This window comes from Mauremys mutica, chromosome 14, assembly GCF_020497125.1.
Source record: "Mauremys mutica isolate MM-2020 ecotype Southern chromosome 14, ASM2049712v1, whole genome shotgun sequence".
NCBI classification, from domain to species: Eukaryota; Metazoa; Chordata; order Testudines; family Geoemydidae; genus Mauremys; species Mauremys mutica.
This window is the reverse complement of record NC_059085.1, coordinates 42406016-42421271: the sequence shown is the minus strand read 5'-3', so window position 1 is coordinate 42421271 and position 15256 is coordinate 42406016. Positions and strand designations below refer to the sequence as shown.

General features: G+C 44.3%; 2 protein-coding genes across 9 annotated transcripts in view; one reads left to right on the top strand and one right to left on the bottom strand.

Moving 5' to 3' along the window:
• Window positions 1-2543: 2543 nt before the first annotated feature.
• Window positions 2544-7115, bottom strand: TRAPPC2L (trafficking protein particle complex subunit 2L). Its single transcript, XM_044986737.1, has 5 exons — window positions 6941-7115; window positions 6022-6194; window positions 3793-3880; window positions 3557-3636; window positions 2544-2710 (listed from the first exon to the last, which is right to left on the bottom strand). The coding sequence occupies exons 1-5, from the start codon at window positions 6971-6973 to the stop codon at window positions 2665-2667; spliced, it is 420 nt and encodes a 139-aa protein (XP_044842672.1). The 5' UTR covers window positions 6974-7115; the 3' UTR covers window positions 2544-2664.
• GALNS (galactosamine (N-acetyl)-6-sulfatase) overlaps window positions 2784-15256 on the top strand; it is an 83543-nt gene continuing 71070 nt past the window's right edge. For 4 of the 8 annotated variants that reach the window (XM_044986729.1, XM_044986728.1, XM_044986730.1 and 1 more), the window contains exons 1-3: window positions 7011-7263; window positions 12831-12954; window positions 14103-14177. In XM_044986729.1, the coding sequence (XP_044842664.1) occupies window positions 7156-7263; window positions 12831-12954; window positions 14103-14177 (307 nt within the window). In that variant the 5' untranslated portion in view covers window positions 7011-7155. Of the gene's footprint in view, window positions 2803-7010; window positions 7264-9301; window positions 9456-12830; window positions 12955-14102; window positions 14178-15256 lie in introns of those variants that run through there. The other 4 variants (XM_044986732.1, XM_044986733.1, XM_044986734.1 and 1 more) reach the window with 4 other exon arrangements.

The following is a 15256-nucleotide window of genomic DNA, read 5'->3' as shown; positions in this document are numbered from 1 at the left end:
CAATCTAGCAGAGAAAGGTGTAACGCCATCCCATGGCTGGAAGTTGAAACTAGACAATTTCAGACAGGAAATAAGGTGGAAATTTTTAGCAGTGAGTAATTAATCATTGGAACAACGTACCAAAGGTCATGATGGATTCTCCGTAACTGACTGTTTTGAAATCAAGATGAGATGTTTTTCTAAAAGATCTGCTGTAGGCATTATTTGGGGGAAGTCCTATGGCCTGGGGTGTACAGGAGGTCAGACTGGATGATCCCAATGGTCCCTTCTGGCCTTGGAATCTTTGACTCTAGAATCCTTTATAACCAGGGCAACCTACCCATGTTGTGGTCTATTGTAATGGTGGTTACACTGGCATGGTATGAGCACTGGTGCTAGATGTCCTGAAATTACTACTACCATCCAGCCTCCCATCTAGTGTACCTGTACTGGTAAGTCTGTTCTAGTAATAGCTTGCAACACCTTGCATCCTGTGGGTAGGATACACCTTGTTGGGATAGGTATAGTCCTTTGTTTTGGTGCATATACCTGCTTCTAATCTGATTTCCATTTAAGAATTCATCTTAATTTGTTCAAATGCCTACTGCCTTTGGCAGGTTTGTATGTTTATTTCAACCTTTCACCTATTCTGAGGGAAGAAAACAGGAGACTAATGGATGTTAGACAGGTATTAGTGGGGTTACTGTGCAATCCTCAACATAGTCCAGAAAATGAACAGAGAATTCCCTAACACACCCTGTTTCTCTTCTGGCCAAAACAGGATCGTCATGTTACGGTCCCCTCTGCCAGCCACTCCGGTATCTGTATGTTCATGCAGTGCAGTGAGGTTCTGACATGTGATCCATACAATGGGCTTAGACTGATACAATGTCAAGCTGGAACAGGAAATACAATACCTATCTCTGCCCTCAGGGGTGGCTATTTTTCTGCTACCTCAGGACTGTAACCCCACCTTCTTGGGCTTTGATCTTAAAGTGGAATTAGTTATGTCTGGATTAATTTGATTAAAGCAGCATGCATGTCTCCGGGGCTGTTGAAATGCAGATGGGTGAGCAAAGAACACAGACTAGGTACCTGCATAGGCTGTTCTAATGCCCCGGTATAGTATGAAGGAATGCCAAGCTGCTGGCGATAATAGTGAAGATGAGACAAAACAAGAAAAAGTAGAGGGTCAGTAACCCCCTTTGTAACATCAAACACTAAACACTTCAGTTTAATGTGGCTAAGGCGGGGTGGGGGATAGCTAAGTGGTTTGAGCATTGATCTGCTAAACCCAGCATTGTGAGTTCAATTTTTGAGGGGGCCACTTAGGGATCTGGGGCAAAAATCAGTACTTGGTCCTGCTAGTGAAGGCAGGGGGCTGGACTTGATGACCTTTCAAGGTCCCTTCCAGTTCTATGAGCTAGGTGTCTCTCTCTCTCTCTCTCTCTCTCTCTCTCTCTCTCTCTCTATATATATATATATTTTTTTTTAAAACATCTTCCATAGCTGCCATAGAACCACAGAGTGGGTGTTTGCAACTACTGGTCAAATTTCAGGCAGGTTTGCAAGCACTAAAGAAAATACCAATGGATGGTTTGAGTAGACTCTTGCACACTACCCATACTTAATGCCATGTGGATCGCCTAGCACTCTCCCCCATGAAGGAGGGGATTAGGTGAAGGCACTGGATGGGGTTGCTGGAAATTGGGGTCCACTTACTGGCTCTGCCCCAGCCATCTTGTGTGACCTTGGCAATCTGTGCCTTGGGTAAAATGAAGCCAGGTGTGTTGGGAAGGGTGCAGCTACTTATGGTACTTGGGATGTGAGTATCCAGTGATGGGACCTGTTGTATTAAGCACTTGAAGCTGTTGTCGCCTCTTTTCAAGTAATACAGTTTTTTTGCTTTGGTAGTTATGGGCTTCAGTATGTGCCCATCTCACTGATCTAGAAGCTCCTACCACAATGAGGAAATATGGCTAGGGAGCCAGACTTGGTTTAGTTTAAAACATTGTCAGAAAAGAACAGCATGCTCTGGCTGCAGCTCAGGGAACCCAGTGTTGTAAGTGGCAATGAGCAGAAAAGGCTGGTCCAGATTCTGCCTGAACTGCATCTGTTAAAGCCAGTGCATCCTCTTATGACTAGATTTAACAACTGCATACAGCAAGAGGAGATGGTCCCAGTCCTGATCAGAGCAGTAAACCAGTCCATTGCAACTCTCCCAAGAGTGGGATCAACCTAAATTTGCCATTCACAGTCTGCATTAGATGTCTATTTTGCTGAACAGTTGAGCTGGCTGCTGTTCTCTGATCATACCACACCAGGCACAGCTATTTCAAGCATAAGTTAGGGGCAAGATTTTTACAGAAGCATCTCAAGGTTGCACGCCTAACATACAGCTACGTCCACATACACTCAACTCTGCATGCAATTTGAGCAGACAACCTTTGTCTTTATTTAGGAGCAAGAGACCCTTCCATACTTTTGTATACTAGTTAAGAACAAAGCCTATAGTATACTAAGCAAGTTGTGCCACTGGCCACAAGAACACAAGCAGACATAGATCCAAACAGCAATGGGTTTATTTTACATAGAACAAGTTTAAAGACTATATACACACAGCTTCAAAGATACACTTCTGTACAATAGAGAATGTTCTCAAACACAAAGAGAATGGCTGGAGCTTCAGCACACCTGCATCATCATGGAGGTCACCATATTATCAAAGGCCCTAGAGAAGGAAGAGTACGAAATATTAAAGAAAGAGAAGACAGTCCACCACACTGAGATCTCTCTTATACAAAGAAGCTCTTCAGTTAGTAGGTAAGACATAACTTCTATTTAAGCATTTTTAATGGTAACTTCCCACAGGCTTGACTATAAATATTTCATTCCTTACCACTTCACAAACAATTACTTTCCTTCTAATAAAGCTGAAGTAATGGTGGTTCTCGCCCTGTCAGTAGACTACAGTCATTTTAGTGGCAGGAATATAGAATCTGCTTTTGCATATGCAATGATGGTGGGAGGGGAACAACACTCATTGGTCCCATAAAATGATTTTTAATATGAAAAGATGGGCACTGTCCTGCCAACTGTTTTGAGAATTATGCATTCTGGAAAGAGTCTCCTCATCCATACTCCTCTACAGAGGCTGAATTTTGGAAAGCTACAGCCTGCCTATTTAGAGGTGTCCAGCAGACAAGACTGACAAAGTGTTATCCACCACGTTTCAATAAGAAGAATATTTAAGTGAGATCCATTGGTAACTTTTTGTAAGTAACCTCAGGTTCCTGAGTCAGCATTTCTAATATCAGTTCATAGAGCTACTGTGTGTGAAGTCTGTGGGAGATGGTTAAATGTAGCCTCTAATGAGGATGGTGCAATGGTAAATTTTCTATTATGTAGAAGTAGTCCAAAGAGAGTACAGCTGCCTGTTTTTGGAAAGGAGTTTGCAGCTCCCAGCTTTAAACTGATCACTCACAGAAGTTACATTCTTAAGAGCTAAATCCTAATAGCTCTGCATGGCCCAGCAAGGCAACAAAATCAAAAGGCTTAGTGGAAGCAGCTCACTCACCTGGAATGAATGCAGTCCCCAGGGTTATAAAAGGGGTTGCACATTACATCTGTGTATGAATTATGCAGCTTTCGGAACATCTGAAAAAAGATCATGGTTTGTTTTTAATTACAACCTAGAAAATTACTGCTGTGGGGGAGGGGTTGTTTGTTTCTTGGCTTCTCAGCATTTTATGAATAAGTGGAAGGAACAAAAATACTGATCTGGCAAGTTACATTCTGATTTCCTGCACTTACGCTGCGGATCTCATTGTCTCGAAGTGCTGTGTTTGAAGAATCTACCACCATAACAAACTTCACCTTGGAATTTGTCACGTAGCCATATCTGTGCAGTTGATTAAGGAACACATTTTTGACACACAAGTGCCTGGAAAAGCAACTAAAATAAGACTTGAGTACAGTCAAAAGAAAAATGTACAAGTGGATGTCACCCTCAAACTGGTCACAATATAATCTGTGTAGATGAGCTAAGCAAGGGATGGGTCCTAGAAATTGGACTTATTTTCTACCTTAGTGTTACCGTTTCTGAAAGGATGATAATAACTGAGCCTCACAAGCACAGAGAGGGCTGTTTGTATAAAGATTTATAACTAGAAAGTTATGACAGGTTGTATTTTTAGACAGCAGCTACCTTGCCTGCCTCCCAAGGTATGTATTACTGTTCAGTAATTGCATAAATGGCCTTCAATCATCAGTCATTTTGATGATAATTTCTTTGGCTCTCAAGAACCCTCCTTCATCAAAGAATTCTGATTATTCTTTGCAGCCATGCCCATTCGGGTAGCTAATATCACAGACTCAGTGATCACTCAACAGCAATGTTACAATATGGAATCTTCGAAGTTAGGAGCAGGATTCTGCAGACATGGCTATCTGCTGTCAGTTTCGTTAGTCAGAAAGTGAGGACATGTGATTAAAAGGGAAGGAGAAGGCCAGCCACAGAAATGTTAAAAGATCCACTAGTCTCATAACTATCAGGTATAGCTGCAGTCCTGAAATACCAACTTTGTATCTGTGAAAGCTTCTGCAGTCTTACCACAGTCAACAGCATTACCATAGGGAGTCCAATTCTGCAGCCTCAGTCACAGACAAGTTGGCATGATTTTAGCTAAGTGAAGAACTAGATACTATATTTATAAATTGTGAAATCTGATCAAACCATAGCTAGCTTCGGATGCTCCAAACTTCCTTGTTGCAGACCGGAAGAGTAGGTCACTACTGCTTAAGTCGATCTATCGTGTGCCGTTCAGGTGTGTGAAAAAAGACACCCTCCCTGAGTGACGCAAGTTAGATTGACCTACGCACTGTCTACACTGGCACTATGCTCTCCCACCGACATAGCTTCCGCCTCTTGCGGAGGTGGAGTAATTGTGCAGACGGGAGAGAGCTCTCCTGTTGGCGTACAGCGTCTTCAGCAGACATGCTACAGCAGCTGCATCCATGTAGCGCTTCTAGCGTAGACCTGCCCTAAGAGACCGGGCCAAGAATAAACAGAACTGATACTATTCAGACAAAACCACAGCTCAACAGCCCTTAGGACTAGGGCTTCTATATGACACTGCAGCAGCAAATCCTGTTTTGAAATACCTGCTCTGTGTGAACAGACCAATGCATGTTGCCACAGTGCCTTCAATGTGGCTTCAAAAAGCCACAGTGGTTGCCTGCGCAGAGCAGCTTGCAGGACTGGGGCTAAGCTAACCCATAATTGCATTGCTCAGCTGTATGGATGCTGAATGTCAGATGCCAATACCCACTTAATGATTACAGATACTGTGGTATAAAAATTAATATTTGAAGTGAAGGGTTTCTAAAAAAATAAATTTAAAAACAGGACCAGATGTTCAGCTGCTGTATAGTTCCACTGACTTCAGCTGATTCACACCAGCCAAGGCTCTGACCCCTTTTAATCTTCACCTTTTGCAACAGTCATTGGCTATTTACATTCCTTGTATCAACCTAGTTTTACAACAGCCAGCAAAAGGGATGGTTGTCTGTTTAAAGGTTTCATTTCTAGGTTTTTTCTTGCTGCAGTGTTTGTGTTTCAAACAGTTTAAAAAACAACCGTTTTCATTGTTGTTGTTTTCCTTTAATGGAGGAAACATTTCTACTGGTCTTAAGTTTCCAAAACACTGGTTTTCACAAAATGTTAACTGACAGTGTCCCTTTAAGCTCTCTCTCAGGTGGTTTTGGTCAAATGAAAGTACCAAAATCTATAAGATATATGCATACTTATCCTCAGCACACTCGCCCATTAACCACCGTGCAGTTTGCTTTTTATTTCATAACACAGGATTTACAGCTGCAATGTCAAATGAAAACAATGGTAAATTCTAGAACTGGAAGACAGATAAATTTAAAACCTAACCCTGCATTCCTTGCTTAGAGAAATCAGTGGAGTTCTGACTGAATAAGGACAGATTGTAGGAACAGGCCCTATAGAGCACACCTGTTAGGCATTAAAGATACACTTTGTAGTCTTCAGTTGGGTACAGAAGTCCCAGATAGAGCTCTCTCTGATCCACAAGGGCCTTCCCCATGGCAGAGATCTTTTCATCCACAACATCCAGGGAAGTGTGCACTGTATAATGGAACTTCAGTTCATTTTCTGTTGGGATGCTTCGGATGTACAGGGGGTAGTTCTAGAAAGGATGACAACAAATTGTGCTAACTGGGGCTACTTATTCTGTGCCCGAATAGATTAACAATTGTAAGTGTAGTGCTCTGAGGATGCAAACTGCTATTATTTAAAAACTAGCTATTTTTAACCACAAATTCTATTTAAAGATATCACAGAATGCCACTGGTCTACACTTGTATAACACAACATGTATTTACACTGCAGATCTAGCTTTATCTTCTACTATTAACAGTCTTTAGAAGGGGATTATTGCCAGGTTTACATTTTCTCATAACACAAAGGTAACAAGTGACCATCCATCCATCCCCCTAGGTGAGACTGTCCCCAGCTCATTTGGTCATCTCATCGGAACCATCCTTCCTGGAAGAAAGTCCATAAAAGGCTCCCACAGAGCGACAAAAACCTGGGGCTTCCCAACCACTGCTCCACCAACCCCTATGCCAGCCTCTAAACAAGCTCCTCACTTCCCCTCAACCCACAGTATCACTGCTTCCCTAGGGCTCCTGCCCACCACTGCTGCTCCTGCCTTCTCCCCCATCTCCCAGCCCAGCCCCCCAGCCCTACTGCTCCTGCCTCCTCTCCCAGCCCATCCCTACTTCTCCAGCCCAGCCCCCTGACCCACCTCCTATTCCTCCTGCCCCAGGACCCGCACCCTCTTTCTCCTGTCCCCTCTCCCAGCCCCCAGGACCCATCCCTACTGCTCCTGCCTCCCCCCCACGCCCTGGCCGCAGCGGGCCCCGCCCCCACCTCCTTGGCGATCACGGCAATGCACACCGCCATCTTGGACGCCGGCGCCCCTCCCCTATCACGTGATCAGGCGGGACGCTTCCTCTTCCTCCTCCTCCTCCCCCGGCGCGCGGGATTCAGGTCATGTGACTGGCCGGTGAGACGGGCTCACGTGACCCGGTCCCGCTCCCGGCGGGCAAGGAGGAGGGGGGAGTGGGCCGGTGGTGTCGGTTGCCATGGAGACGCGCCTGCTGCTGCTGCCCCTGTGCCTGTGCTGGGCCCTGAGCGCGGGGGGCGCCGAGCGCAGCGGGCCCCCCAACCTCCTCATCCTGCTCATGGACGATGTGAGTGAGCGGGGAAGGGGCACTCTGTCGTGGGGGGGCTGGTCACGGGGGTGGTGGGGGCTGGGGAGGGGTTTCACTGGGAGTGTAGGTGGGGGGCTGGTCACGGGGGTGGCGGGGGCTGGGGAGGGGGTTCACTGGGAGTGTAGGTGGGGGGACTGGTCACGGGGGTGGCGGGGGCTGGGGAGGGGGTTCACTGGGAGTGTAGGTGGGGGGACTGGTCACGGGGGGTGGGGGTTCACTGGGAGTGTAGGTGGGGGGGCTGGTCACGGGGGGTGGGGGTTCACGGGGGTGTAGGTGGGGGGCTGGTCACGGGGGTGGTGGGGGCTGGGGAGGGGATTCACGGGGGTGTAGGTAGGGGGCTAGTCACGGGGGGTGGTGGGGGCTGGGGAGGGAGTTCGCTGGGACTGTAGGTGGGGGGCTGGTCACAGGGGGTGGTGGAGGCTGGGGAGGGGGTTGTCACCTGGCTACTTGGATGAGACAATGGTGTAGGGAGGAGGGGTTTAGATTTACTAGGAACTGGGGAAACTTTTGGGATGGGGGAGCCCTATACAGGAAGGGTGGGTTCCACCTAAACCAAAATGGAACCAGATTGCTGGCACTTAGTTTAAAAGCTGCTCTACGACCTTTTTAATTTTAAGGGCTGGGGGAAAGCTGGCAGATGCAGAGAAGTGTGTGGTTCAGATCCCTTAGGGAAGGAGTCTCCATTGGTAGATCTTCCCCTAAGGCGGGGTCGGCAACCTCTGGCACGTGGCTCGCCAGGCTCAGCACCCTGGTGGGCTGAGCCAGTTTATTTACCTGCCGCATTGGCAGGTTCGGCCGATCGCGGCTCCCACTGGCTGCGGTTCGCCGTCCCAGGCCAATGGGGGTGGTGGGAAGCCACGGCCAGCACATCCCTCGGCTGCGCCCTTCCCGCCACCCCCGTTGGTCTGGGATGGCGAACCGCAGCCAATGGGAGCCACGGTCGACTGAACCTGCCGACATGGCAGATAAACAAACTGGTCCGGCCTGCCAGGTGCTTACCCTGGCGAGCCACGTGCCAGAGGTTGCTGACCCTGCCTTAGGGGAAGATCTACCAATGGAGATTCTCTATGTCAGGGGTTCTCAAACTGGGGTTCGGGACCTCTCAGGGGGTCGCAAAGTTATTACTTGGGGGGGGGGGAACACAAGCTGTCAACCTGCATCCTAAACACCACTTTAACACCATTATAAATGCTGGAGGCAAATACATTTAAAAGTGTTTTTGACTTGAGTTAACTATTTGAATGACATTTTATCTGATACCAGTCATTGTTTCTGTATCAGATTAAAAAATCTTCACTTGTATTTTGAAAACTGGAATGCTCTGATGTTCCCTTTCAAGCCCTTTCCAGGTTTTATGTAAAAGTTATAAAGAGGTGAAGAGGAGTGTCTGGGCCCTGAATAGTGTGTTTGCGTTAGTGCATTACTTCCCCAGTCTCTACGCTGGGTACGTCTACACTGCAGTTAGACACCCACGGGTGGCCTGTTTTGGCAGTTGTCTCGGGCTTGCAGGGTTTGGGTTATGACACTGCTTCATTGTGATGTAGAGCTTCAGGTGCCAGCACGCTGGAACCCTCCCATCTCGCATGCTCCTAGAGCCCAGGCTTCAGCCTGAGCCCAAACATCTACGTTGCAGTTAAACACAGTCAAAGCCCACAAGTCTGAGTCAGCTGGCATGGGCTAGCCACAGGTTTCTGATTGCCGTGTAAACATACTCACTAAGGCTACTACTATCTTGCAAAAAAACTTATGCATGAATTTAACTTCACACACACTTCAATAAGACACCCATTAGTAGTCTTATTGAAGACAAATGGGACGACTCAGATGCATAAAGTTAAGCATGTGTGTAAGTCTTTGTGGGATCAGGAGCTAAGCACCTATGCATTTTTTCTAGTAGTCTAATCATTGACACCCCTAGTTATTGTGATTCAGCTACAGCCTTTGGAAAATTATTCCATTGACTGACTGATCTCACTGTTGGAAAATGTTTCTGAATTTCTCACTTGATTTTTTTCAGGGTACTACTTCTTCTTGTTCCACCCTTAACCTCCTGAAATAAGTGGCTTCCCCTTTTGAAGAGTCATTGTCACCAAAGCCTTGTCTATGCTACAAGAATATCTGTTGGTGTTAGCAATGGGTGTGGTTGAACCAGGGCAGAACAGAGTGCAGCTGTAAGTGTGACAAGGACAAACCATGTTCAGCACAGTTTCAGAAACTGGTTAAAATTCATAGAATCATAGAATATCAGGGTTGGAAGGGACCTCAGGAGATATCTAGTCCAACCCCCTGCTCAAAGCAGGACCAATCACCAGATAGATTTTTTTAGAACACCATTTATTTAAATATTTGTGGATATTTTCTACATTTTCAAATATATTGATTTCAATTACAACACGGAATACAAAGTGTACAGTGCTCACTCTATATATTTATTTTTGATTACAAGCATTTGCACTCCAAAAAACCAAAAGAAATAGTATTTTGCAGTGCACCTTATACACAGACTGTAGTGCAATCTCTTTATCATGAAAGTTGAACTTACACATCTAGAATTATGTAAAAAAAACCCTGCATTCAAAAATAAAACAACGTAAAATTTTAAAGCCTGCAAGGCCACTCAGTCTTGCATCTTGTTCAGTCAATCACTCAGACAAACAAGTTTGTTTACATTTGCAGGAGATAATGCTGCCCACCTCTTGTTTACAATGTCACCTGAAAGTGAGAACAGGCGTTCTCATGGCACTGTTGTAGCCAGTGTCGTGAGATATTTACGTGCCAGATGCGCTAAAGATTCATGTCCCTTCATGCTTCAATCACCATTCCAGGGGACGTGTCCATGCTGATGGCGGGTTCTGCTCGATAACAATCCAAAGCAGTGCAGACTGATGCATGTTCAGTTTCATTCTCTGAGTCAGATGCCACCAGCAGAAGGTTGATTTTCTTTTTTTGGAGGTTCGGGTTCTGTAGCTTCTGCATTGGAGTGTTGTTCTTTCAAGACTTCTGAAAGCATGCTCCACACCTTGTCCCTCTCAGATTTTGGAAGATATTTTAAATTACCTTGAGTGCTGTAGCTATCTTTAGAAATTTCACATGGTATCTTCTTTGCATTTTGCCAAATTTGCAGTGAAAGCGTTCTTAAAATGAACATGTGCTGGGTCATCATCTGAGACTGCTATAACATGAAATATATGTTAGAATGCAGGTAAAACAGAGCAAGGGACATACAATTCTCCCCCAAGGAGTTCAGTCACAAATTTAATTAACGCATTATTTTTTTAATGAGTGTCGTCAGCATGGAAGCACGTCCTCTGGTATGGTGGTTGAAGCATGAAGGGGCATACGAATGTTTGGCATATCTGGCACGTAAATATCTTGCAGTGCCGGCTACAAAAGTGCCATACAAATGCCTGTTCTCACTTTCTTGTGACGTACATAAGAAGAGGGCTGAACAAGAAGAAGAACTGAGTGGACTTGAAAGCTCTGAAGTTTTACATTGTTTTGTTTTTGAGTGCAGTTATGTAACAACAAATCTACATTTTTAAGTTGCACTTTTATGACAAAGAGATTGCACTACAGTGCTTGTATGGGTGAATTGAAAAATACTATTTTTTGTTTATCATTTTACAGTGCAAATATTGGTAATAAAAAATAATATACACTTTGATTTCAGTTACAACACAGAATACAATATATATGAAAATGTAGAAAAACATCCAAAATACAGTATTTAATAATTTTCAAAACGGCAATTAATCGCAATTAATTTTTTTAATCACGATTAATTTTTTGAGTTAATCGGGTGAGTTAACTGTGATTAATAGACAGCCCTAGTTAAAATCCAAACATTGCACCACTAAGAACTTCAAAATGAAACAAACAATAAGAAGGAAGCTGACTTCATTAATTTTCAGTGCCCATACTGAGAAAAATGCAAAGAAAATCAAATTAAATAAAGAGCAAAAATAATCACAGATGAATTAATCTTAAAATTATTTGCCTTTAACCATCTATGATGCTGTTAGTGACATAGTTAAATAAATGTATTTGTTTACAACATAGGATTTTTAAGTGTGCAGTATCCCCTCAAGTAACTTCTCTTCGAAGATCTGCATTTCTTTCTTTCGATTCTTTCTTGGCAGGAATGTGTTGCATGTAGTTTTGAGCTTCTCAGAAAGCTAATTGAGGGTGTCTATGGCACAGAGGTGGTGTGCCAACTCACAGCTATCACCTACCTGGCCACATTGTGATGACTTGATGTAGCTGCCCACCTATGTTTCCCATTTCGTATTCAGGATTATTTTCTCCCAAGTGAACTTTAATTTTTTTCTATATGTAAAGCCCTTTGGGGCAGGGATAATCTCTCCATATATCTGTGTAGAGCACCCAGCATAATGGGGCACAGTAATAAAGATAATACCTTCCCTTGGGCTTTTGCCTATTTCTCTGATTTTACTGAAGTATCTGTGCCTCCTCCGTTGTGTCAGTGAATTTGATTACTGGACTATTCTTTTCTCCTTCCTTATCATTGGTAAAGATATTGAACAATACTCAACACTGACCTCTTTGGAACTCTTCTGAATTCCACTTCTTGGTTTTATGTTGTACCATTTCATTTCTCTCTGCTCACAATCCATCAGCCAGCTTTGTATGTATTCTGCAGTATTCTTTTCCAAACTGCATCGTTCTGATGTCTCTATTAGACTCTCAAGTGGGACTGCACTGAAAGCCTTCCCAAGGTCTATATGTATTATGTCCTCTGCATTTCTTTTGCCCACCTGATATGTGACTGTAGTAAAGAAAGCTTTTGAATATTTAAGGCAGAGTATAATCTTTAGGCAGGCACGGTGCCTAATTGCTCATTAAGTTGCTCCCTTTTTGGTTCAGTATGATTTTTCAATATTGAAATTAGCCAGATGGGTTGGTAATTTTCTAGAGCTCCCTTTTTTGCACAAAATAGGCTCCTGAACAGGAGCTGTGTGGTCACATTAGCCACACATCTTTGTCCTAAGCCACACTATGGTAAGGCCATCATGTGGCACACTGGCAGAGAGAAATTATGTGGTAATGGTGCACTTCTCTCCTGAGCTTCGCTTTTAAACTGTACCCCTCAATGCCCTCAATTATTATGCAACCCTACTTTTTTACTTAGATCTTCACTGTGCATTTCTGGTTGCATATATCCAGTATTTGGAAATGTAGGCCTGCAGTGGATAATTTTATAATTAAGACACTGGGCTGAGACTGAAGAGATCTGGGTTCTGTTCCCAGTTTTGTAATAGATTTATTTTGTCACCTTGGGCAAGTCACTTAATCTCTTTCTGTCCGTTAGTTTCGCTCTGTAATTGGTGACAGTAATACTTCCTTACATCACAGAAGAGTTGTGAGGATAAATTCATATTGTGTATGTGAAGTGTTCAGATATTATAGTGATGAGCACTATAGAAAAGCTTATAAAAATAAAAATGCTACTCTGGTCCGGAAGGTAGTACAGTAGTTTATAGAAAGCGAAAATACTTTAATGTATTTTTGGTGTGGTCTTTCTGCAGATGGGTTGGGGTGATTTGGGAGTGTTTGGAGAGCCCTCTAAAGAAACCCCTAACTTGGACCAGATGGCTGCAGAAGGGATGCTCTTCCCAAATTTCTACACTGCTAACCCTCTGTGCTCTCCATGTAAGTAAACTTCAGCTTTAAACTACCATGTAAAATTGCCACCTTCTGGGAAGATCAGGATGTTTGCCAGCATCTTACATAAACTAGCAACCAAACCAGTGATTACCCTTAAGGAAGTGTTAGGATTTGGAGCTTTCATCTTGCATTTTGCTTCCTTTTAATTTTTTTCTTGAGGAAAAACTACAATCTTCTGTTCATACAAAACAGTATTTTAGTCATCAAAACACTTCATTTAAAGGATTTTTTTTTTATTCTGTTTTAGTCTTCAGGCCTCTGCAGCTGAATTATTTCATCTCTTCCCTCTTTGGGGCAATCAGACAAAACAGTATCTAAATCTTTGTTGGAGAAATCCAACAGGAAGGAAGCGCACAATGGGCTTGATTCTGTTCTATAGGCAGAACTTTCATTGACTGGGACTTTCATGCGTGGAGCAACTACACGTTCTGGCCCATTGTTGTCATTGTTAGCCACTAAGAGATTTAGAGAGGGGGGAAAAGGGACAAAGCCATTGGAGTCCAATGTAGATTTTACATCTTTGTCACTGTGTCTGGTTCTTCAAGTCTGATTGCCAGCTGACAGCTAAAATGTAAAGGAGAAAATAGGACTTTCTGAGGCCTCCATTTGGGAAAACATGTAACCATATGTTTAAGTCCATCCCCATTCAGGAAAGCACTAAAACACCTGCGTAAGTCCCATTGACTTCAGTGGGATTTAAGCAGATACTTAAAGCTAAACATCTGCTTAACTACTTCGTGAATCAGAGCCTTGATCTCTAAAATGCTAGAGCTGGATACCTTGCCTTTGTTACTTGTAGAAGTAGATAAAATGGTTTTGCCAAGGCAAGATAATGAATGTAAATTTAGCAAATAACTGTTTGCTAATCTGAGCTAGATTAAGATGTGTCTCCCATATACTCACCCCAGAAATGCTGTTTAAAGTTACTTGGCCAAGTATGTGCATCACTTTAGGATCCTTTGGGTTGATTATTACTCTTATCAGCTAAGCAGTAATCTGTAGCAAAAATTCCCTATGATCTCCAGTCATCATGCTGTCATCAGCCGAAACATGACCTCTGAAGCAGAGAATTTGTATAAAGAAAATAAGACACCCTATTCATGCTTTCTTTGTTTTGATTGTTTTATCTGCAGCACGAGCAGCGCTGTTGACGGGACGTCTCCCCATCAGGAATGGGTTCTACACCACGAATGCACATGCCAGAAATGGTGCGAACATCAGTGCTGCTTCTCCTAGAAATGCCTTTTCTTCCTTTATTCTTTGCCTTTTGGCTTGGCAGCAGGTGTGGCTGAATATTGGCATTTGGCCCTGTGCTCTCCCTTCATGGGTTTTCCAGGAGGTACATTTTCAGAGTGACAACATGCAATTGGCATGTAGCTCCACTGCAGTTAATAAGAAGTCTATTGCTTCTTACACATGATACTGGAAAGGAAGGACATCGCTAAAGATGTTAATCTGTTTGCTTCTTCTGGCTGAGATGTTGGTTCCTTGAGTGGGCTAATTAACGTGAGTGAAAGAAGAAAAGTGACATGGGATGTGGTGGTAACGTCTTAACTTAAGAACAAGCTGTTTAAAATCAAGTCTGTCATGGGGTTTACTACTCACTGCTGGGGCGCCTCCTTGTCGTTCATCTGGGGATTAGCTCTTGACCAGTCTAACGCCCCCTCCTTCAGTTGCTCACCCCATGGCCGGTCTCTCTGGCTCAGGGAGCTCCCTCTTTGTGTCTCAGGCAGTCTTTTGATCCTCTGGCCAGTCAGTGCCACTTTTCCAGTGGCCAGTAGGGGAATCCAGACATGCCCACTACTCGGGGTCCCAGCCCAGGGACTCCATGCCCAGCAACAACAGTCTGCTCCAGCTCCAACCTTGTTGCCAGTTCCATGGCCTCTTTCCTGCCTTTCTTCCCTATCTTCTGCCCCCCCTCTGCTCCCTGTGGCTATTTCACCCCTCCCTTGGGTTCTTGCCAGAGTTTGTATTCTAAGGCAGGATCCCAGGGCTTACTCCCTGCTAGGCCACCTCCTCAGCTCTGACCAACTGCCCTCCTCTCTAGGGAGTGACGGCAGAGCTACTCCCTGCAGCCCTTCTCCTCCCATCAACTTCCTCTCTTTATAAGCCTATCCCAACTCCTCCCCCAGCAGGGCTTCATCAGCTGTTAGGCTTTAGTAGTCCCTGCCTCTCCTCCTGATGCAGCCTGTCCTGTAAGATTAATTGGCCATTTTTAATGGTTTCAAGTCTTGTGTGGGGTGAATACCCCATCATACAGTCTTACAGAAGTAAACCTTTCCCGGCC